At 50.0% G+C, this 23707-nt stretch overlaps 9 protein-coding genes across 9 annotated transcripts; 5 read left to right on the top strand and 4 right to left on the bottom strand.

Moving 5' to 3' along the window:
• Positions 1–2989: 2989 nt before the first annotated feature.
• J4E86_007171 (uncharacterized protein) lies at positions 2990–4768 on the bottom strand (the record flags this gene model as incomplete). The annotated part of the gene is made up of 1 exon (XM_051447693.1): positions 2990–4768. The coding sequence occupies one exon, from the start codon at positions 4766–4768 to the stop codon at positions 2990–2992; it is 1779 nt and encodes a 592-aa protein (XP_051301291.1).
• A 2202-nt stretch (positions 4769–6970) lies between these two features.
• J4E86_007170 (uncharacterized protein) lies at positions 6971–8305 on the top strand (the record flags this gene model as incomplete). Its single annotated transcript, XM_051447692.1, has 2 exons — positions 6971–7400; positions 7788–8305. 2 exons carry the CDS (start codon positions 6971–6973, stop codon positions 8303–8305), a joined length of 948 nt encoding a protein of 315 aa, XP_051301290.1.
• A 935-nt stretch (positions 8306–9240) lies between these two features.
• On the top strand, positions 9241–10710 carry J4E86_007169 (uncharacterized protein; the record flags this gene model as incomplete). Its single annotated transcript, XM_051447691.1, has 2 exons — positions 9241–9268; positions 9317–10710. 2 exons carry the CDS (start codon positions 9241–9243, stop codon positions 10708–10710), a joined length of 1422 nt encoding a protein of 473 aa, XP_051301289.1.
• A 236-nt stretch (positions 10711–10946) lies between these two features.
• On the bottom strand, positions 10947–11856 carry J4E86_007168 (uncharacterized protein; the record flags this gene model as incomplete). The annotated part of the gene is made up of 2 exons (XM_051447690.1): positions 10947–11743; positions 11805–11856. The coding sequence occupies 2 exons, from the start codon at positions 11854–11856 to the stop codon at positions 10947–10949; spliced, it is 849 nt and encodes a 282-aa protein (XP_051301288.1).
• Positions 11857–12262: 406 nt separating this feature from the next.
• Positions 12263–13241, top strand: J4E86_007167 (uncharacterized protein; the record flags this gene model as incomplete). Its single annotated transcript, XM_051447689.1, has 4 exons — positions 12263–12525; positions 12595–12824; positions 12889–12990; positions 13042–13241. 4 exons carry the CDS (start codon positions 12263–12265, stop codon positions 13239–13241), a joined length of 795 nt encoding a protein of 264 aa, XP_051301287.1.
• Positions 13242–14306: 1065 nt separating this feature from the next.
• On the top strand, positions 14307–15394 carry J4E86_007166 (uncharacterized protein; the record flags this gene model as incomplete). The annotated part of the gene is made up of 3 exons (XM_051447688.1): positions 14307–14386; positions 14499–14798; positions 14848–15394. 3 exons carry the CDS (start codon positions 14307–14309, stop codon positions 15392–15394), a joined length of 927 nt encoding a protein of 308 aa, XP_051301286.1.
• Positions 15395–16128: 734 nt separating this feature from the next.
• Positions 16129–18098, top strand: J4E86_007165 (uncharacterized protein; the record flags this gene model as incomplete). The annotated part of the gene is made up of 3 exons (XM_051447687.1): positions 16129–16816; positions 16866–17573; positions 17626–18098. 3 exons carry the CDS (start codon positions 16129–16131, stop codon positions 18096–18098), a joined length of 1869 nt encoding a protein of 622 aa, XP_051301285.1.
• A 466-nt stretch (positions 18099–18564) lies between these two features.
• On the bottom strand, positions 18565–19917 carry J4E86_007164 (uncharacterized protein; the record flags this gene model as incomplete). Its single annotated transcript, XM_051447686.1, has 1 exon — positions 18565–19917. One exon carries the CDS (start codon positions 19915–19917, stop codon positions 18565–18567), a length of 1353 nt encoding a protein of 450 aa, XP_051301284.1.
• A 2476-nt stretch (positions 19918–22393) lies between these two features.
• J4E86_007163 (uncharacterized protein) lies at positions 22394–23548 on the bottom strand (the record flags this gene model as incomplete). The annotated part of the gene is made up of 1 exon (XM_051447685.1): positions 22394–23548. The coding sequence occupies one exon, from the start codon at positions 23546–23548 to the stop codon at positions 22394–22396; it is 1155 nt and encodes a 384-aa protein (XP_051301283.1).
• Between the last annotated feature and the right edge of the window lie 159 nt (positions 23549–23707).

Below are 23707 nucleotides of genomic sequence, written 5' to 3'. Positions count from 1 at the left end.
GCTTCGTGGGTTAGCATGCTTCGTAGGTTACCTGTGCTAAGACCCTACTAAAACTACCTCTACCCTATAATGCTCTATTAACTATACTAGATAGAACTATTAAAGGAAGCTAGAATATAGACTACGCTTTAAGCTATTAAACAAGACGCGACTCTTCTATTGCAACGCGTCGCAGCTATCTATAATATCCTCTAAGAGACATTACGCTGTTAACGCGCTAGATAACCTATATAGGCAGATTGCAGGCTAATAATAATAAGTTTGTATAAGACTAAGAAGGGGGTAATTGTTTAGTACATACTTAACCTAGTTAAGCGAGAATTCCCCTCTCGCCTCGCAGATGTAGCTAATATAGCTAATTCCTTGCGCGCTAAGCGCAATCTAGCCTAGGTTAGCCTAAGATAGCCTAGTACGTTTGTTAAGCGCTAACTAGAGCTCTAAGTAAAGTTTAATCGCAAGTACGACTATAAGAGAGCCCTCTGCGAAGACCCTGTAGCTATCTAAGCCTAGTTCTAGCTAGTAGCTAATATAAAAGCTAAGTACGGCATCTAGAATAAGAACACCTATAACTTTAATAAGACTAGCTTTATAATAGGCATAATATTAACTAGAGCTGTTGTCACAGCTTTAGAGAAGCGAGGACGACTAAAGTCTGTCTAGCTAGGCAATCGCGAGTAGACTATAGTTATTTAGGGCATTAATGCAATAGAATAGGCTATTCCGCCCTATATTGTCTTTAAAAGGCGCTATTACCTCTCTGCCTAGTATAAAGAGGACGCTATACCTTAGGATTAGTTAATCTCGGTCTCTAAGAACGGTTAGACTATAAATAAGATTAGTTTCTAGTAGTTAGAACACTTTAATGCCTATATAGAGAAGCGTACTATAGGACAGCACTAGCTGCTTATTATTAACAGATATAAGAGCTATAACGCCCTTTAGTTTAAGCAATACTACAAAGAGAAGAAGATTATTACTCTCTACATGCCTCTACACTTATCTTACCTACTATAGCTACTTAATATAGGTTATTTTAGGCTGTTAAAGAAGGCGTATAGCTGCTAAGCTGAGAAGCTAATGCGCAACTAGATTAGCTATATTACGAAACTTAAGTTCCTACTATGCTTTAAGCGCGCCTTTAACGCCGCAATTACTCCTAGTAATATCTAAGAAGAGTTTAGAGGCGCTAGATTAGTCCTATTTAACCTAGAGAGGGTTATAATAGGCTTTAATATATAGTTGCGCACCCTTTTACTACTACCTGTTAGCAACTCGCCCTAGCTATCGCAAACTCTTAGTAATACCCTTAAAATAGGGTCGCAATTAACGCTAGTAAAGCAGAGGATTTAGAGGCATATAGATAGCTCTCTAACTTCTATAGTAGAGGCCTTTAAGAAGGTCTTAAAGGGCGCAGCAATAATTGCGTATAAGCTAGTATTAGCCTAAAAGGAGATTGCTAAACTTTAAGCGGCTAATAAGGCTACTACGCGGCGCAAATTGCATAAAAGAAAGCGGGTTAGAGCGGAAGGGTCTATAATAATAGAGGATAGCTAGCGTAGAACAGCTTTATAGGAGTTTAGAGCGCGTAGTAATAGAAAGAAGGTAAAAAGGCGGGTGTGCGCTAAAGAGGGTAAACTATCCTAAAGACGCTATAGACGCTGCAATAACATAGAGTATAACGCGCGAACGTATAATTATAAAGTAGAGGTAGCCTCTTAATTCTATTTTAGTGTCTTTTATACTATATTATACTAAAGTAGGTTGTAATAGGCTATAATAGGGGGGGTTTTAGTGGGGTCTTAGCACAGGTAACCTACGAAGCATGCTGACCTACAAAGCATGCACCTACGTTACTAATAGTATATAGTAATTAACTATAATAAAATTAACTTTATTTAGCTAGAAATTAATACTTTAAACTAGCTACTTATAAAGTATATTAATAGTACTTTTAGCTAATATAAGAAAGAGTAGCTTAAGCGTATATATATAAAAAAGATAAGTATTAACTATATTATTATTACTAAATATAGTAAGTACTTTAATTTACTTAAATAGATATAGTTTAAAGTAGTAAGTATAAGTTAGTAAAAATAATAAAATACTAAAGTAAAATTATAGAAGAAAACCTACTTAGAGACTAGTATCTTAGTAATAAAATTACGTTAAAATATTAGAAACATTAGAGGCGTGTACTACTAAGCGTCAAGCCTCTATCCATTACACTCACACTTCGTCCTTTGCCGCAGCCCGTCTCTGGTTAACCGCGTGTTATGCGGACCTGATACGTTTACATCTGCGTCTGCTGTACATGAGTACTTCCAGCGCCACAAGTTTCGCTCGTGCCAACCGCAGCCCCTCAAGCAGGCGTCGCCTTTGATAATGCTTCTTATCACAAATTACTATGATGAGAGACCTGCACATCGTTGCTGTTCTCTATAATGTTATGCTAATGAAAGATTAGATCACCTACGTGTCATTCGAGTACGCTATCACGTATCCTTGGGACTAAGCAAACAGTTTACTTGTATACGCCCATCATAGCATCGACATCGACCCCAACTCATTCCCAGATGTTCATACGCTGCGCCCCTTCCTCCAATCCTACCGAATTCCAGGCTGGCAACAGCAAAGTCCCGCGAGTGGCAGGCCCACGGTCGTACCGAACGCACACAATCGATATCGAAGTCTTCTATACATTCCGATACTACACCAAATGACCATGTATCGTTGTGATATGACGCCCTCGACCGTTGGTCAGTTCCGCGTCTCCTCGCTCGTCGCCATTTAATCCCAACGGCTCTTCGTACTCCCATACTTCCATCGCTCTACCCTATCCATCTCTCGTCCGCTACAAGGTCTTCCGCCTAGAGCCACTCGGGCAAGCAGCAAAGACGTTGCGCTGCGATGGCCTGACACTACAACAAGTTCACGATCGTGCTGAGCATTCTGGCTCCCGATCGGAGCGTTCGGGTTGGCAACACGATGCTCAACAATCACCACCGCGGATGTATTTACCCCACTTGTCGATGCGTCTTCGTCTGCTTCCGTAAGCACGCTCGCTAGCGGTTATGATGGCGTCGCGCTGGTCGAGCGAATTGTCTCTATCCCTCTTGCGGGAGACCGGAGGCGGCGAGATTTTATACTTCTCCATGTATTCCTTCAGGTCTGTTTCACACTGCGATTCCATCTTCTCGCCATCTTGCCTCTTCTTTGGATGCAAAGTGATAGCCTGTTCTGTCCTTCCCTTGCTCGTCTGCGGCTCTTCGGGATTCTGGGCAGTGTTTTGCGTACCAGGGTTACCTTGCGAAACCACCTGTCGCGGTTTGTCTATCGCCTCTGCCATACGACTCTGAGCGCCAACGTCCGCAAAAGCTTCACGGGGAATAGAGCTTGCAAGTACCGCTGAAGTTCGCTTGTTGACTTCATCAGCTTCTGCCCCAGTAGCCGCGCTTGCTAGGCCGGGCTTTTGTGCTTGCAGACTGGTCAGCTCACTGGCGCGATCCAGAGCCCCTGCTACTTCAGCGAGCAGTTGTTCTAATTTTTGGAAAGGTGTGGCTGTGATCTTTGAGAAGGCGAGAGGTGGTAATGCCGACACACCTTCAGACCCAGCGACTGGCTGCCTTTCTGAGGGGTTCACAGGAGCGCCACCCGAATTATCGATCGCAGGCTCTTCCGTCTGCTTATTAAGATGTTCAGCCTTGCTCAACTGTTCGAGCTCTACTTCATCGCTTCCAGCAGGGTGTGTTGGTCCCAAGACACCAACAACAACTTCGTTCTGCCACCTTTTGATACGAGTGCGATCGAGCTGCTTCAGCGACGTCTTGTCCCACCACTCTATGTCGTATGCAATGGTTGGCACTCCATCGTCCCTACTGTCTGCCACGGTAACATTTGCAGCTCTTGCTCTGTCAAACGCATCCTGTGCAGCGTTCTCGGCCTCCTCAAGTGTTACGATGACGTTGTGCCAGCCCTCAAGCCACTTCTGACTGAACTCGATGCGAAAGTCAACATTTGGACGATTGACCTGCTTGGCGATATACTCTTGAAGCTCTTTCTCGTATTCAAGCCGGTACTTGTCGTGCTTCTCGCGGGCTACTTCCAACGCGGCTTTGGTGAATCTATTGCGCATGGCAAGACCTGGGCGCGTAGCCTCAACAGATTGCTTCATGTTGGCCAGCCCTGGTTTCTGTACCCGCGAAGTGGAACCTGGGGCGACAACATCCGTCCCGCCATTCCGACTCTGCTCCCAAGGAAGACGCTCCAGCTCCGTGGTAGCAGGAACGAGCTTGGTTTTCACGAAAACATCTTCTTGGATGGCATTCACCTCTTCCACGAGTTTCACCCAGGTGTTCTGTATCTCCTGAAGATATCGTGGTAATTGCTCCCGTTCCTTTTTCGCGGCTGCGTGCTTGCGTGCTATGTCGTTGCATTGCTTCACAAAACCAGTGGCTTTGGATTCTTCCTCTGGTGTCAGCACCTTTTCTCCTAAGCCATCGAAATAACTATCAGCTTCTCTCTTGGCGTGCGAATGTTCTGCAGTCAAGCGAGCGTCTTCCGCAAGTAAGTGGTCTAATCGCCGCCCGACCGCCTCCCGTGTATGTCGAAACTTGCGGCCAAACTCGATTTGCTTTTGGAGTTTCTGAGAGAGCTCGTGTGAGAGCTGTAATGCCAAAGTACCTTCCTCTCCATCAGCACCCGTAACCTTAACCATGCGAGCCGGTCCACGAGTATACATGCGGCCACCGTCTTCTCCGCCGACCCACATTGACGCCGGGCAATCTTCCTTTCTCTCCGTTTTGCCGCTCTTCCTGAGCTCTCTCTGCGGACTTTCTTTCATGATCGACTCGATATATCTTTCAGTTATGACCGTAGATTTGGGATCAGGTGGATGTGTCACGCGCGAATTCTCTCGTTCCTCTAGCGTTGAGCTAAGTCGTCCTTCGCCGTATGGCAGACCCGAAACGCCTGAATTTGATTCAGGCAGTGGCGCCGGCGCTGATTTTTCACTTTGGGTTGTTCCCGTTGTCGAGCGATCTTTGATCTCGCCGGACGCCCTTCTTTTGTGACTTTTCATCGCGTTTCCTAGGGCCACAGGGCTTGAGGAGATGTTGTCGATGACGAGTCCAACACTATCACTCGTGCGACTGGGGTCGTCGGTCAGTTTTTGTCGCTTGTTGCCAAGAAGACGATCTGTACCAGAACTTCCAATGGCCGCCCGCAGGCTCCGTCTTCGGGGAGGAGTACCATCAGGCTCTGAATCAGCGCTTGTGTGGGACATATCCTGCTGTCGCACGGGCTTGAGCTTGGAAATACCATCACCTCCAGCAGCATTCGAGTGGTTTTCGTGGCTTTGACAGTCCATACTGTGAGATTTGGTTCCGATGGCAGCCTTTGTCTTTGTAGTATGTCCTGTAAATGTGCGCGATTCCAGGTTCCGGCAATGGCCCAAGCGCGTCAAACGTGCTCTTTGTCCGTATGTCGAGAAGAATGGACGTACAAAGCAAGTCAAAGCTGATGGCTAATCTCAAGATCTGCTTTTTGTAAATCCAGGAAAGAAGATCATAAGTGCGTTTTACTGCAGCTGCTAGCGAGGCGGTGCACTCAGTCCTGTACGTGATTCCACGCATTATGACCTCAAGAACCATGGAGGTCACGCGTAACGATTGGCTATTGAGCTGTACAATCGTGCTGATGTGGAGGATGAAATCTGATGTGCGCTCAATAGCGACAGCGAATCCGAAGCTGTGTTGGAGATCGACTTCGAATATTGCGCCTTCTTCCAATTCTGTTCAACATACGGCTTTGCATCTCCTTACACGTGATTCACGAGAAACGAATTCTCCAGTGAAGGAACACTTTCTCCTCGCGAGTGCATAGACCAAATCACGTTGCCTGCGACCCGCTCCCATAAGTGGTAAGCTCCGAGCTTTTCGTGCCCAGAAACCGCAGCTTTAATATGAGAGAATACCGCTCGCCCCCTGCTCTAATCACTTACACGCCCTTATACCCTGCTCATTTCCCACGTTCGCCTTCCAACGCAACCCATTCAGTACCTGCAAAACTGCTCCACTACCAAGGCCCAGAGACGCTCGTAAAATGGCTGCGCAAGCTGATCGCGACACCTATGGTAGGACCCACCCAGTTCATGATCTCTCAATGCAGCTTACTGATGTTTCGTAGATGACGCAGTCCAACGTACTGCTCATGTAGGTCGAGATTCCGGCTCATCAACTCCCCGTTCGCCTACACATGAGTCGCAGCCTTCAAGTACCTCGAAACTGTCTGAGACTTCGACCGTTAACAACGTCGCCGTCAATCTCGAAGGGTCGCATGACGCAAAGATTACCAATGTCAGCTTCAGCCATGGCGAGGACAATAGTTCTATCGGTAACTCCAATGCCAGCTCCGAAGTCCCAGGTTAGTGACTGTCTCTCCTCGCGGTCAAAAACCCCCTAGTGCACGATTTGTATCTAGATCTGCTTGTCACACGGCATCTCACAAAAGGGAGGAATCGAACAACCATCACCCAGCAGTCCACATTACTTTGGGGCCGTTGTTAGGTCCGGTTTCCGCTCTGAATGTAGACACTAGTTCACCTGTTCGATTTTCACTTTGTATGAGATGACGGTGTTGTCGAGTTCTCTAACGCTTGGTTACTCTGGTAAACGATCCTAACAGATGTTTTGTAGGCACTGTATCAGTACCGGTTGACCTTTCGGAATTTCATCCTGGTACAGCGTCCCCCGTTGCGCCCGCCACCTCGGCGCAGACCGGTCAACCTAGACCACCGCAAGTGAACGAAGGCGATCATGTTCACTTCCCCATTTCTCCAACGACGCCCTTAGCCGTTGGTGTTCGAGCAAATCCGCCGACAGCAAGACCAACAATAGGGCTTGTTGAACAACGACTTATCGATGCCATAGAAGAGGCTTTCGCTGACCCTACGTTCCCCTGGCGTATCCGCGATATGGAGCCAGAAGCTCCAATTCGAGGCTTGAAGATCATTTTCGACTTCATGGAACAGATTTCAAAGCCAGTGCATTCCAGCAGCTTCAACGTTGGCGACCTTGTTGATATGATAGTAGCCGAACCGACTACTGATCAAGGCGTTCACGAGCGTTCTGAAGACCACCTCGTGAATACAAACTACGGGATCTTCGTCATAAAATCGCGGCCAGGTATAGTTGTTGAAAAGTTCGAGGAATACTGTATGGTCGCCGAATTAGGCCGTCGCAATAACAGAATTCTGGACGGACTTTCGCTCATGGGCCTCATAGAGCGCATGGGAGTTCTACCATCCGACGCTGCTCCATTTGATCTTGCTACTCTCTCGGAAGACCACGAGCTCTATCGCCTGATATATGACCCTGTAAGAGTTGCGGAGAATGTTGGTCGTGGTAAACCATTCGATCAGTGTTCTATTGTTCAGCCTGATTGCCAGCATCCTTGCAGGTACACCGATCTTCTGGTTCTTAAGGGCAGGCTCGCAACTAAGGATATGGCAAGACTTCTTGCTACAATTAAACTAGCGAAACAGCTCCGGACTGAGCTGCTGAATCGGACCACAGGGCCACTCCGTGGTTACCTGCCGACTCAAAAGATATACCGTAGACCACAAGGTGCATCAACCGAGTCTAAGCGCAGAGAATACGATGAGCTCATGGGGTTGCTAGCAATGCTCAAGCGCAAAGCGCGAGAGGCAACAGACCCTGCAAATAATCCGCCTCCGACCGACCGGCGCGACATCACAACAACAAGGTTCCGAGATTAAGTCATCTCACTAGGCGATACAGCCTCCGATGACGTAACGGGTACTGTGCAGACTTTGTCCTCGATGACAGCACCAACTGCGGCCAAATTCGTTGCCACGAGCAGCATTCATCCGGACCGTCGCCCCAGCATGGAAGTTTCTGCGCTCATACAAGCGATCGAGCAAGACTCCCGCATCGCCTGTGAGTCTGCCTCTATGCAAATTATCCCTATACAGGTTGCACGAGACATCGCGCGAATAGAATGGGAAGAGATGGCTAATGACGCTGACCTGTTTGGTGTCAATCTTCCTTCCAAAAAGCGGAAATTGGACGAAATCACAAAACTCCATAAGGAGGCAGACTCACAGAGCATGGGTCCTATGACGATACTCCGGGGTATCAAACGTCTAAAACAGAAGGTGAGGGGCTCGATATTATCCGACGAGGACTCGCGCACTGAAGCTATGCACCTTTATTCCGAGCTTGACAGTGTCACCACGGGAATGGAGAAGCTGCAAGCGAAATCCACTTTGTTCCTCGATAGGGACTAAAATCTGCTCGCTGCTATCACCTGCTGTCTACAAGTCGAGGTGCTTGCTCTAATGCAAGGCACAGTGTCTTGGTCAGCCGTGTATTCTTCTTTCCGGACTCTGGAACCCCTGTCTGAAGCCTTACCCGCTAATATCTTAACGGAAAACTGTTGTTTTTCCAATCAGCATTGACCGGATACGAGTAGCCATTTCTCCTTGTGTTGAGTGCGATTAACTGTTCGGGATTCTTGCTTTCACCTACGTCTTGTCTAGCGCCAACAGGGCAATCAACGCGGATTGATCGTTTGGACTTTCGGTGGGTCGATTAATACGGGCTGGCATAAATATGCAAGCTCGTGGTATATTTGATCTAGGATGCAATATATGCAAAGTCAGTAACTGAATGCGTGTTCATATTCATCTTTTTCAGCGCATACTCCTCCTGGCGTAGGTCGATTGGGTAATGAAGACGATAAGGAGCTGAATACCTTTATTCTCTACGCTAGCAATGATGAAAGAGGTCATTAGATACAGCGCAAATACAGGGTTCAACATCCTCGACTCGATCGGCCTCTAAGTACTTGACTAAGCTATTATGGCGCGCCAGTGGATCGACGTTCCTCTTCACTACCCCTGTACAGAAGTCGTAGTGAATATTCACCCCTTCCCAGTTAGAGCTAGGGTCTCTTCGGTTGATCCTGATTGGTCTAGCAAGGTTCACGAGACTTGCGCTTCCACCTGAGTATAACAGTCTGCCCTGCGTCCACGCAAGCTTTGCCATAGCAAACGCGAGTCTATGAATGAGTGGAGGAGCTTAAAATCGGATATGAACCCTCCACTATCATTCGGCCGCTCATTATACTTGCGACCGCAACTGCAACTCCACCGCTGCAGCAAAGTCGCTTCTCGAAGACGTGCAACCCAGACCGATAACTACTTTCTATTGGCGCTTCACTATGACAATCCAGTCCGAAATCGAAAACGGTAAGACAGTCTAGCAAACGGTCGGAAATATACGAACTAATCTTCCAGGCGATCCTACCACTCATCGACCAGCATCACGTGACCATGACGAGATACCCGCCACTTCAGACCCCGATCCTTCGCAGAAAATTACCATCAACTCTGCTCGCGCTGATCCAGATCATGATACGGACGAAGATGGCGGGAAAGCGACAACGCAGCACCTCAGTCCCAACGACAACATCGTGGAGGCTGATGCGATGGTCGAGCAAACAGACCATGAACATGAAGTACGACAGCGCCTTCGCGACAGGTACCAGGTCGGTCAAGTATTTTGGACTTTTATCGACAATCCAGATGCTGACCTAAGCCCGGATGGCGTGGGCGGAAATCGGGACATCACACTTGGGGGCTTGCGGCTGGCAGGTTGGCGACCTGTCATTATTCTCGATATACGGTCGGAGTTTTGCTCAGTTGCGGAGATGTGTCATCCAGGCCGTCAATACTTCGACGGGCTATCACTCCGTGAACTTGTGGAGCGTGGTCACGTTGTTATGGACGCCAGCGAAAGTTTCGATTACGCGTCCCTTCCCGAGGATCACCACCTCTTCCGCTCTATTGGAGAACCTTTCAGGATTAACTATCATGATGATGAAGGAAGACAGCGGCTATCAGGATGGTCATTAGTGCAGCCACTGCGTGTTCACAGCCCAGATTTCGAGCATATGGGCATACTTTGTGGCCATCTTACTGAGGAATCTACTGCGCGATTGTTGGCAGTTAGGAAAAACATTTGCCGCTTGTCAGATACTGTAGAATCAGTATACGACCTCGATTTCACACGAGCACCGATCCCTAACCAGCTTACGCCAGAGTATCGAACAGCATTACTGTGGATCAAGAATGAGATTCGCCGACTAATTCCTTCTCCCGGTAGTCCTGCGACCACCAAGGACGCACGTCTAGATATCAGTGAGCTTTTCAACTTCTCCGCGACTATACCCAATCGTGGGCACGCAGTCTCACCTTCTCTCATTATAAAGAAAGCCACAGACGCGTCTCATTCAATCTGGGAGTCTGCGCAAATCGCCACAGCCCAGAGCGAGATCCTATTTTATGAGGCAGAGGAGGAATATGACGAGATTCATGCTGATCGGTGGGCATCTACTGCCCAGCGAAACAATCTAAAGCGCAAGCAGGATGATGCCGAGGTGGAATGGGAAGTGGCAGTACTCCAGGAGAAGGGCTATAGAGAGCTTTTCAGCGAGCTCAAAAATCTCCTCCCTGATCAGTTCCAATTTCAGAGCCAGGGTGAGGACGTGCAACTTTGCTCGACTCTATCCCGCAAGTTCACCAAGGTTCAGATCGATGTTTGGAATGCCAGAGCCTTTCTTGATCAACGTAAGCGCACTCAGCTTTCTCAGCAGCGGTATTGCATTAGCTGCATCGCAGATGCATCTTGAAGACATGGGCTTCATCTACGCCACGTCAGAGAGCACTTCTCGAACATCTCATCTATTTTCAGCGAAACAGCAAGGTGTGTAGAGCTATAAGGTAATGCAATCAAGTACTTGTCATACATACAACGTGTACTTAAAGTTCGACAGCCCATGCAGTGCCTTCGATCAATCCACTACACTTTCCGAACAGCCGTGTAGCCACTAACGACATTGCATATTTTACCTGTGGTCACAGCGACTTACCCCTTCGTCATTACACCACCACCATTAGTTCCAATAACCTGACCAGTAACCCACCCAGCTTCAGGCATGCACAGTAAGCCAACAACCCCCGCTACCTCCTCTAGGTACGCCGGTCTTCCACCCAGATCCTTTGCCGCCGCGATCGTCTCCTCCGAGTCAATACCTTCTCTCGTCGCAGCCAAAGGCGCCATGTAGTTGAGCGACCAGGCCCTTTCTAACATCTCCTTCGGGAGGCTGGTATACATGCCAGTCGCGATCGCACCCGGATTGATGGAGTTGACTGTGCAGCGTTCGGCAAGCTCGCGAGCCCAGACCCTTGTCATTGCTTCAAGAGCGCCTTTAGTGCCGGCGTAGCAAGACTGCCACCAGAAACCCATCGAGGTTGTTATACTGGAGACGTTGATCACACGGCCGGATCTGTCGTTTGGTAGATACGGCAGTGCAGCCTGTAAGACGAATAGTGGAGCGCGCGCATTTAGGTTGAAGGTGGCTTCGAAGTCGGATAGTGCGACTGAGCCCATTGGCGCTGGGTTGACGACTGCCGCATTGTTTATAAGTATGTCGACCTGAAATGTATCGTTGTTGCTGAAAGCCGATTTCGCCGCATCGATGAGTTGGTCCGGGCCGTCGGGTGTAGTAACATCAACTCTTGCTACTAATGTCTTGATGGAGTGATTAACTTCTAGCTCTTTAGCTAGCGCGGTTGCGTTTTCTGTTGAGGATTCCGAAGTGTAGTTGATGACGATGTTTGCTCCCTTGGAAGCCAGATGGCGTGCCAAAGCAGCCCCAAGGCCTTTTGAAGGTCAATCAGCATCTTCTCTTCATCGGGTTCACGAAAGGAGGGACATATATACCGCGCGATGCACCAGTGATGATTGCTAACTTGTTCTCCAAAGGTCTTGTCATGGCCGATGTTGGTGCTGGGTTGAGATAGCACTGTCGCTGCCTAGTTGCCCACTTTAGTCGAGCGTAACCTACTTGATACTTTTATGCCTGCGTATATGCCAACAAATCTTGCATAAACACCAATAGTTTGGCGAATACCTCATCCCGGGCGCTGCATGTGACAATGATCCTTCGCGTAGGCGGAAGAACATGGGTATGTCCCGCGGGTGGGGATAGGCTTGGCCAGATCGGCGGAGAAGAAGGGATACATGTAACTGGCCCGCCTCATCTTCTTGATAATTTGGTTTTCGAACTGCGGGCTGCTATGTCTCTTGCGATCTGAGCAAGCTTTCACGTCCTTACAGCCCCTCTGGTCAGACTTGTATATCATTTCATTTTGACTGGTCCTTCCATCGAAGAATCCATCATGAGACTGCAAAACCGAGTTGCAATAGTGACGGGCTCGTCCCAAGGTATCGGGCGGGAGATCTGTCATCAGTTCTTCGTTGAGGGAGCCTTGCTCGTATGCGCTGATCTTAGACCTATTGGAAAGGGCGAAGACACTGCTACACACGAATGGATCATCGGCAAAGGCGGACGAGCCATTTTCGTTGAGACCGATGTCAGTGTAGCCACCAGCTGGGAGGCACTCGTTGCGCGAGCAGTGGAGGTATATGGTCGACTTGATATGTGAGTATTCGTCCAGCTATCATGTATACGATCAAGTAAGAGAAGTAACTGATATCGTGGCCCTAAAAGAGTGGTCAATAACGCTGGCATCTGCACGGAGGCCAGCAATCCGCTACCCATCGATCAAGTCGACGAAGATATGTTTGACGCCCACATGCGTATCAACACACGAGGAGTCTTCCTTGGCTGCAAATATGCCGTTCGTCAGTTTAAGGCACAAGCGCCGCAGCCCAATGGTATGCGCGGCTGGATCGTGAATCTCGCTTCGATGGTATCCAACATCGGTATGCAGGGCCTCAGTAAGTTATTCCACGCGAGAACGTATGATCATTTTGCTTTTGGCGTTGGGCTTACATGTTCCAGCTGGGTATACGGCGTCCAAGGGTGCTGTGGCTTCGATGACGCGAACCATTGCGCTGGATGTTGCGAAAGAAGGCATAGTCGCCAATTGCATTGCTCCTGGATGTAAGTCACCCTTTCCAGTATCGCATGGGCCACTCTAATGTCTTTTGCCAGTTTCGCAAACTGCAATGCTCGAGGATGCGCTTGGTGGGGCCTTGTCGTCCGCAGCGGACGCGGTCAAAGCCTCTATTCCTCGCGGCAAATTCGGCCACCCCCACGATCACGCAAGGGCTGCGGTCTACCTCGCTAGCGACGATGCGCAGTGGGTCACCGGACAGGTGTTGAATGTTGATGGTGGCTTAACAGCACAATGAGTCTTGCAAAATTTGCTGTGCATCGGGTCGCACGTCCAATCAGGTGGTCTTACAGATAGCCTGCAGGTACTGCCTCCGGAAACGTCTGGACTTCTTGTTAGCCCTCAGAATTGAAGTCTGTCTAGAACATGAGAGCTCTCGCATATACTGTAACTCCATACCGGTTGCGGTTGTGCCTGCATGGCATGCAATGTGCCGGCAGCGGGCGAATTTCAAGGATATCGCGCTACAGCCCGTTTTGGCCGCTCTTCCGCCTTCCCCGCCCGGAGTATCTGTGCGTCAGGCTCCCCTCTCAAGCTTCCCTCCCAGTATTGACCAGCCACTGCCTTCCATACCCTCTTCTCATCTAGTCACTCGTTTTGCCATCAAAGATTCTCTCGGTTCGTTGACCTCCCGTAGCACATACTGCATCCTTGGCGGGCGTGGCAAGCGACGTGGGGCCGACAGCGGCGCATGGACTCGGAAATATCATGACCATGCCGCATCCTCGCATGTCACATGCGCAAAGCGCGGTTCATTGGTAGCACTGACTGCTCGACCTTGTCACATTCACATCAGGCCCTGTCGTTAGACTTGAATTTCGCTGCAAGGCGCTACTTTAGGAGGAGGATGCAACCTTGGCAGGATCATTGCCTCAGCACGAGGGATTACCGACATTCAGAGGCAAGATCTTGTCTCAGGTTCCGAAGAGGATGTGCGTGAAGCTCAAGATGGTAGCAGTATTGTTCATCTTCCTGGACATCTCTCGTCAAGGGATCCATGAAAGGGGACACTCACGAAGCACGGGTGCTTTCCTACTGTCAGCACATAAAGTAGTCATGGGGAAGGAGAGGAGACTTCATCGAGCATTATGCCTAGTCCTACCTCCCCCTCGCTGGCATTGGCCGTCCTTGTTTTGCTTCCTTTCGATATCATCACTTGGGCGCTTCGTTTTCATGTCCGACTTTCTCGAAAAGCATGGGGTCCAGATGACTGGTCTATGGTAGCTGCAATTGTACGAACACGTCGGGTTCTACCAATGTCACATTTGCTTATGAACAACAGCCACTTTTCATCATCTCAACGATGGGTATGCTTGGAATCGCCTTCACAGGAGGTGGAAAGAGGGACGACGAACTTACAGTCAACGAGAAGCAGACAGCTATGTTTGTAAGTCAAGCAGCGTATCCACAAGGTTAATCATGCTCACTATATACAGTGGTGGTCAGTTCTGCCATGTCACAGACTGCAAGCTCGACAATGATTGACTTCGTACAGGTTCATCATGCAAACTATGTTCTGCCTTGCTGCCATACCCGTCAAATGGGCCATTTGCTTCACCTTACTCCGCATCGCCAATGGCAAAAAGGCATATGAGTGGTTAATATATGCGATTATGGCGGCGGTTGCGTGTGTTATGGCCTCGACGACTATATACGAGTTCTTCCATTGCACACCAATTGCAATGAACTGGAAGGCTGTGGAAGGAGGCACCTGCAAGGCGCAAAGCAACATTACTGGATTCAGCTTTGCGCTCTCTGCGGTTTCAATCTTCTCGGATTGGTTTTGCGCAATCATGTGAGTCTTCCCGAAGTATTTGCTTGTGTCTTGACTGATCGTGGCATAGTCCCATTCCACTCCTTTGGAACGTCCAAATCGATCTCCGCGTCAAGATATCCATCATCGCCCTCCTCGGCCTCGGCATATTCGCATCAACAGCAGCCATCGTTCGCCTCACCGTAACACTCAACCTCAGCGCGACAACAGACTTCCTCTACTACGCTATGCCCGTAGCTGCATGGGCGCATGCTGAGCTTGGGCTTGGCGTTATTCTTGCAAACCTTTCGGCCTTGCGTCCCCTTCTCGAGAAGATGCTCGACCTTGGCTCGACATTGCGCAGCAGCAAGAAGCGTACCGGCGATCAGGCGTCCGGTGATGCATACATGGAGCTTGAGGAGGGTATCGGCAGTAAAAAGAGGGCAACTTTGTCGAAGAGACTGAGCGCGCGAACAGGAACTAAAGCAGCTGTTGGTGTTGGAGAAGATCTGGATGGTACCTCTTCTCTAGGTGACGATGATAGGTCTACGCGCAACATTATGAGCCGACACGGGCCGCATAACATACAGATAGACCATGAGTATGAGGTCAGCTATGAGAAAACAAAAGGCCATTGAACAAGACTAGCGGCTGGACACATGCAATCAGGCAGAGAAAATTTAGAGCGGATGATTGAGCGTCCGATGCATGGTGAGCCGTAGCACATGATCATACACGATAGCATATGAAGAATAGCTACCTTTCATCGATGGATTCTTGCGTCCTTCGCCAGTCTGTCAAACTTGTAGATCAATAGCACTTGGATCTAGAGCTCATGGATCGGCGCACAACAGATCCCTGTCGCTGATGCATGGCTGATTAGCCACGCCAGCGGCTAGTATCAATATCCCAACAGTCACGAAACGACATGCAGTATACCCTGGCTTAGAACACATGTGAAAGCCCTTACATGTTTTGCCCATTACTCGACAGATGCCACAGTTACCGGTCCGAGCGTTGAGCATAAGCTCAAAGCTCGTAAGAGGCGAAGCCATTCTTGTGGACCACTTCCATGTACAATCTCCTTCGCTGAGAACGGAAGTCCCTTGAAATGGGCTTGTATGCTAAGGCCACTGCGCTTGCGGGTCAATGTTCCTGGAACGGTGCTGCATGCGCTACTGCATGTCTAGGACTTTTGGCGATCGGGATATCGACTGTGCGAGAGGGGAAGCTATGGCAGTCTCAGGCAAGCCCATAGCTATGCTGATCTAGACACTAACTTTTTCTAGTACAGCTCTTGGTCCTATATACACTTACACTCGTTTTCATCATCACCTTAACCTCCCATGCTTTCTTCTCTCACCCCTAGACAATGTCCTCGTTGAACAAGATGTCTCACCTCGATAGCAACAACAATTTCCCAGACACCTTGCCCGAGAAGCATAATCCAGAACCCGTCACATCTCCCATCTCCCTCGACCCTGAAGAAGCAGATCGGCTACGATCACAAGCACTTTCAACAGACGTCTCCAAATTACGACATGGTTATTTCCTCAGTGCAAGGATCGTGGGCTCGTTCTCTGGAACTGGAATCGTTGTACTTGCGACGTATTTCCAGTTCCAAGCCTTAGCTGCTGCGATATCTTCCGTCAACGCAGACATCGGGCCAAGCGCCAATGTTGCCCTCGTCAGTACAGTATGGACTGTATCGCAGCCGATCTCGCTTTTGCTGTTCGGTCGCCTCAGCGATCGCTTTGGGCGACGGAACTTTGCCTTGGGTTCATGCATGCTTGCGATCATTGGTGGTATCGTCGCGGCCACAGCGCAATCTATCGAGACGTTGATTGGAGCCGAAGTTATTATGGGAATCGCATCTGGAGTGCCAGCAGCGTATCCACTCCTGGCGGGCGAGCTCGTAAGTAACAGGTACAAATATGTCGGTACTGCTCTAGTCGTCGTGCCCAACGTAATCGCAACGGGCTTTGGGGCATACATCGGTCTGCGATTGGTTCAGGTAGCTGATTGGCGATGGATCTTCTACATATACATTATGATGATGGGTGAGTCAGCATTCATCACGACATCTTGACTTGCTAATCATCATCACAGTCCCCGGCGCTGTGTTGTGGTTCTTCTTCTACCATCCGCCTTCCTATACCCAGCTTCACGGCAAGAAGTCCAGCAAGATCGCCGAACTCAAGAAGGTCGACTGGACAGGGGTCACCCTTTTGGTAGCTGGTCTGGCTCTTTTCCTGCTTGGCATCTCCTGGGGCGGCCCTGCACAGCCGTGGTCATCTCCAAGGATCCTCGGTCTTTTGCTCTCGGGTGCAGTGGCCATCATCGCGTTCATCCTCTACGAGGTCTTCCTACCGCCGGTGCAACCGATCGTTCCAATGCGCTTCTTCCGCGACATACGTGGGTTCACCTGTCTGGAAGTCATTTCCGCGACTTACGGTGTCATCAATATCGCGCTTTTTGTCATGTGGCCACAACAAGTTGTCTATATCTTTGGTTCCACTGTTAGTTCCTGGGAAGAGACCGCATGGCTTTCAACAACAGCTGCATTCGGTCTTTGGGGCGGGATAGTCATCCTCGGTCCTCTTATGTCGTGGATTGGCCACATCAGATACCAGATCTTGGTGTCTTCGATCTGGATGACTGCTTTCCTTGGTGCAATGGCCAGCATCACGGTGGAAAACAAAGCTCGTGCGATTGCCTTTTCGTTTCTGGCGGGTTGGACCATTGGGTGGGGTGAGGTCATCGCCGCGATTGTCGTACAGTATGTAGTTTCGGATCAAGACCTCGGTGTTGCGTTCTGTAAGTTCTTCGTTTACATCCTCGTGAATGTACCATTGCTGACTGGTGATAGCTGTGATCTCAGCGTCTCGCACTATCTTCGGTTCCATCTTTACCGCCGCATTCATCGCAGTCTATACGAATAAAGTGCCGGGCTACCTTGCATCCATAGTACCTCAACGCGTTTTAGCGGATGGACTGCCGGAAAGCTCGTTAGGCGCGCTGATGACAGCTGCCGCGACCGCCAACCAAACAGCTCTTCTAGAAATCGATGGCATGACACCGGAGCTGCTTCGCACCACCAACATAGCTATCAGCGATGCTTACTCCAAATCGTATGCCTACGTATACTACTTCGCTGTCGCTATCGGGGTGCTTGCGATCGTCGCGTCACTGTGTATGCGCGATTTCGATGGCTATCTTACTGGTCATGTATCGAGGCAGCTGTACCGCAAGAGAGACACTAGCACTGACCCATTAGAAGCTACCACACAGGTAGCTGGTCAAGGCTCGGTCGACGATAGCGACGGTGCCACGAAGGCCTGATGTGGTCTCTAGATATGATGGCCTGGATTTGGAGAAGAGGTTTGGGATGCGCAAGCTGAGAGCGCCCGGTTTCGTGCATTTGGATGCATTTGCGTGTCGCTCTTCACCTCGCGGACATCCCACGATTGCGATTCGGCCAAGGAGTACACGATTGGTTTACGGAGAAACGTAGCATGAAACAGCTGTAGCCACGGTGGAAGTAGTATCAATATTAATAACTGCTCGTACAACGCGCAAGGCATGATGCAAATGCGCTCGTGAGATCGCGAGGTTTGGCACTCGTTTCCCTTTGATGGGCGCGCCAAGCCGCTAACTGTTCTGGGCTTAGATCTGCCATGCCATCAATTGATGACGTGATCGAAATTGCACAGATCGCGCTCATGCGCACCATCACCATGTTCGCACACGTGGAACTCGGTGGAACGTGCATACATTCGAATGCTCATTACTAGGTCTATAGTGATTCCTATCCAACGGGTTGTTGTATCCTGCGTGTCCAGTCGTCGATTCGCCGCCGTTTCTTTCCCTCCGCGCAGTCGCTGAAGCTCCAGTACGGCTCCGTGTGCCAGGACTTACTTTTCGATGCCGGCTTCAGCACGGAGTCTTGCATTTGTGGCATCTCTCTGCGGGGCTCGACGCCGGCATCCGGATTTGCTTCCTCTCCTGAGCTCGAGACGTCGTCATCTCCCTCTGCTGCCCGTTTCCATTTCTCTGCCATGTGCAGTAAGTACCCCAAAGGCCGCAGGTTGGGTTTGGAGCTAGCGTCAATGGCATTAATCCATTCCTGGACGGCGTCTCGGTCAAGGCACTGCTTCTTGACTGCTGCGTATTCCTCAAGATCGTATGGGAAGTTTGGTTCCCTGTCATCGTCCGAGCCTATGATGGAGACTCCTGCTTCTGCTGCAGCTACTAACTGAGCTTCATGGGCCGCTTCTGCGCGTGTCACCACTTCAGCAAGCTTGCTTCCAGCGCGCACATAGTCGCGGCTGAACTCTTCCTCTATGAGGCGGTCGGGTGCATCCGGTCGGTCGGCAGCAGCAGCAACGCGTGCTGCGAGAAGTCCTCGTCGGAAAGTATTACGATGTTCGTCGTGTTGTCTTTGAGCCTCGTGCTTCTCTCTCCGAGCTTTGGCCTCTCTCACGATAGCAATGGCCTGACCAACGCTCAACTCTCCCGCCTTTGCTGCTTTCGTCGTGGCTTCATTCTCGCCAGGCAGGGGTTTAGAATCCTTCTTTTCATCGAAGCGTGACACGATGGGAGGCTTACTTGCCACCCTCATCCCTTCAACCCTCTGCGCGACGGGAGGAACACTCACCGCCTTATCATCCTCAAACAGCCCGCACCGGACAAAGATATCCTGCAAATTCTTCTCTACTACCACTGCAACACCTTCCCATGCTTTACGGGCAAGCTCAATGTCGCGCGATAGAGTTTTCTTTTTCTGCTCAATCTTTTCCATCTTCTGGTTGATTTCATGCGCTTCTCGGTGCAAGCGCTCAGCCGTAGGACTTTCCTGTGGAGTCGGCGTTCGGCCTCCACTGAGCTTCGGCAATCCTTGCAAACGATGCTCGACGGACTTTTGCGACAGCCTGCTCATTCTCAATTCCTGGTCCAGTTTCGGTATGGATAAGTCTTTTTCGCGCCGGTATTTGAGGCCGGTTGAGATCTGGTTTTGGATCATCGTGGCCAGCTTGTATGGAACCTTCATCAACATTACAGGCGGGCTGCTGTCCACCTCCTCAGTCTTAGCCCTCTTCAAGATGAACATCTCGGCAGCTTCGTTGGCGCACAGCTGCTCGATGTCTGCCATGCTCTCCATGCTCGCACTTTCTGGGCCTTCCAGAGGTGAACCTCGAGTAGAATTATCATGCGTTTCTGTATCGTTGTTAGCCATTGGAATGTTTACACTTCCGACGTCTTTTATACCTTTTTCTAACGACGAAGACAATTTTCTCCGGCTTCGATATATATCTGGAGGCGGTTCTCCGGTCGTTCTTCTTTTCTTTGTTCGCATGTTCTGTGTGACGCCTTTGCTGCCCTGTTTAGCTGCACATCTTTCGCTGTTATCGCGATTATTGTCTTCGCCACATTCGAGCGCTCGCTTTCTGGTCTTTCCAGTCTGATCCGCTTCATACTGAGGGACTTCTTCGAAGTGATCTTCAATGTTGACCATGATGGAGGGGCTACGTCTGAGGCGAAGGGAAGACTAGGTATTTGAGACTGTAGATGTAAGCGAGAACAATGCACTCCTTTGTTTAGTTTTACATTGTGGTCAAAGCTTGTCTTCTATACATGAGTCCTAGGTCTCCAGTGTCTTGCGGCTTCGCTTCTGTAAGTCGCGAGTAGATACTGTCCCAACACATGATGCCGCGGGTCGACATCAAGAAAAGGACTCGAGCATTGGGACGGTTTTCGACGACGTTAGGCGACTAGGTACCTTTCGGTCCATTACATTGCCGATGTGTTCGCCACCCTATTCACTCAGTCTGAATGGTGTTGAGTGAATGGCATATGTTGATTCGCTATGCAGCAAGTAGCAATATGATTGCAGCGACGTTGCACGTTCACAGAGCACGACCTGCTTCACTGAGCCAAAATATGTGCATCGCAATGTTCACGGACCATTGCATGAAACTATAGATGTGAACACACTTGCGGTGTTACCCACGAAGAACCCCCCTGCATCCACACCGGTTAGACCTGTAACTACAATCCAATTCAACCACGGAAGTCGTTTTCGGATCTTCACGGCTTTAGCATCTGAACACACATATTGACGACAGATATGGCAAGAACAAACGCAGGGGCTCGGCCTAGTAGGGGTAGACGTGTTACCTGGTCACCTTATGCCAGACATGCGCGTAGCGAAGCCGACATGGACAGACTGTTATGGCGAGCGATACCTCCTGGCTTCGATGGCCCAATCATTGACGAATTCCCCGGTGAGCGGATTGAGGCGGTCTATCTTGTTAAAGCTTCGAACACCAAGCACTTCCGGCTCCTCTCACAAGCGGAGATTGGCCGGCTCAAGCTAGGTGACTTGTTTCGAGCCATAGTACACGAAGCAACCACATCTCCTCGTGAAATTGGAGAAAAAGGAATGACACCCACCATCTTTGGCCAAGCGGTACCCAAAGATCGATTTTTTGTCCTCGTAAAGAAACACCGAAAGCACGGGGTGTTCGTACCTGTGACATCCCGAGAGTTGCAGGGGCTAGAAGGTCTTGATGAGGCAGAACGATATGCTTACATCGGTTTTCGAAAGGAAGGGGAGGTCTTTGACCTCAATAAGCTTACTGAAAAAGACCCCCAGTACCTAGCTAAGTGGGATCCGCTTATGCTTGCCGAAGGGGACTTAGATCCCTTCTCGTTCGCGAACCTCTCTTACCCAACGTCGTTGTATTGGTCCAGCAACCTCCTGCGTGCAGGCTGCCTGACGAACCTCAGTACACAGCGGGTACTTGAGCTGTTCGAAGAGATCGACCAGGTCACTCCAGAACAAGATCCTTCATCTGAAATGGAAGAGCTGAAGGATCAAGAAAATGCGTTTATATTCCAGCTTCATGAGTCCACTGCTAGCGGCGAAGAGGATCCAGACCGGCCAAAAGGTACTGCAAATGAGCAAATCGCCGCCTACAGCGCACGACATCGTGACGTCGAATTTGTTTTGAAACTTCTGAAAGAAGTCGAAGATAAGATATTCCAGGCCGTGGACGATAGCACCATCAACGCCGCCAAGGCAGAGAACAACGTGCGAAGAAAACGGTTCGAGTACCACAACGCGCTTCAAACTGGTGACATCGGTACACTTGCACTAGAGTTGTACCAAAAGGAGATCGAAGAAGCCAAGATCGATCGTGACGAGAAGCAGAAGATCAAGGATGATATGGTGGCATTAGCTGAGGAGATGGAGCGGAAGCCCGAACTGAGGCCTCGCATCCCGGCTGGCGCGGAAATCACGGAGGGGCGGATGACTATCATTAATGACGCTATGCGATCGCTTCAGGACCGTATGGATAGCATTTCTAAGCAGATGTAAGTTGACTGGGTCGACCTACACGTATGGATTGGCATTGCAGCATGTCTTTACAGCGCTTGATATAATATATTCCTCCGTTCTTCATTAACTCGCCCCCTCGATACAGTAACGCCGTGAAGTAAACATCACTCTAAGCTATGCATCATGGGCCATGAAATGTATGATGTGATCTTGAAATGAACATGATATGGTATTGGGTATTATCGCACCAAACAACTAACTCCAAAGCGCCTCGCTTCTATGCTATCGCAAGTCCTCATACACGCGTCAAGTTCGCTCCCTCAAAAGCATCATACCAGCCCTTCATTTCCCACCGCCTCGTCAACAGCCATTGCTTCGTCTTGGCATTCTCATAAATATACGGTTGCTTCCACCACTTCTCGTGAACGCTGACCAGCCCCTTGGCGATATCCACGTCGTTCGGACAACGGATGTTCCAAGTGTATGCGATCTCCCGCCACGGCATCGGCCCGTCCCAACGATGTGCGAAGTTCATGAGGTTTTGTTCGGGGTATCGGGGGTCGAAGGAGTTGGGTGTGTTGAGGAGTTCTTTGTAGTAGTTGAACGCGTCGAGCGAGGGTGCGAGGATGAAGAAGCCGGCGTTCATCTTGCCGGCCTTCTTCAGGCCGGTGCCGTGACCGGGTGGGAAGGAATGGGTCGAGTCCCAGACTTCGGAGTTGGATGCGAGGAGGTAGGTGGAGGGTAGGTTCGTTTCGTTCGTGGGCTTGGTGGCAAGGAGCTGGGCGCCTGGGTCGTCGAACACGCCGTCGAGGTTCTTGAGCAGCATCGAGTCGCCGTCCATCACCAGGATGCGGTCGTACTGTGTCATTTCCCAAACGCGTAGCTTCGTCATAACGTCGTCCCATCGGTGTAGCTCAGCGTGGACCCAGCTGTCGTTTTCGGTGTGCAGGAATTCGACAGCGTGGACGATGGCACCATCCTTCGCTAGGCGGTCGCGCCGGGCCTGCGAGACGCTGGGTGTGACCATGACGACGACATCGTGCTTCGTGCGAGTCTCCTCTTTGTGTACGAGCTGCCAGACGAGAATGCGGATAGCTTGGAAGTACTTGTCCTCCTCCAGATCATCGCCCGCATCAACGGTTCCGGAGAGAAACGTGACGTATGCTAGTCTCTCCTCTCTGTCGAGAGTAATGTTGGCGTTGACATAGGGCGGTGGTTGTGGTATCGGCTCCTTCTTTTCTTCTGATTTGGCGGCGCTGTCGCTTTTGTGACTTTTAAACTCCGGAATAGAAATGTGGTCGAACGCGCGCGTTTCCACGGCGAGAAAAACAAATGTCGACACGATCACAAACGTCCCCAGCGCGATCCGGATCCATCGAGGGCTTGCAAAGATATTCCAAGAGCCGGAAGGCTTCATCCAGTTGGGCTTCGACCCAGACATGGACGCCATGGTGCTGGAGCAAAAGAACGACTGGATTCAAGCTTACCGGCAGGCAGCGACGCCCGCCGTATTTCAACCTCATCCCTTTCCACGCCGGTCCCGTAAGCCCAGCCGCATCCGGTTGGACAGCATATTATGCGAGGGGGCAAACCCGTCGAAAGGTAGGCA

The sequence above is a fragment of the Alternaria arbusti genome (assembly GCF_024043155.1).
Source record: "Alternaria arbusti strain BMP 1465 chromosome Unknown scaffold_9, whole genome shotgun sequence".
NCBI lineage: Eukaryota > Fungi > Ascomycota > Dothideomycetes > Pleosporales > Pleosporaceae > Alternaria > Alternaria arbusti.
The sequence above is the reverse complement of the archived record's forward strand: the minus strand, read 5'-3'. Positions and strand labels throughout refer to the sequence as shown.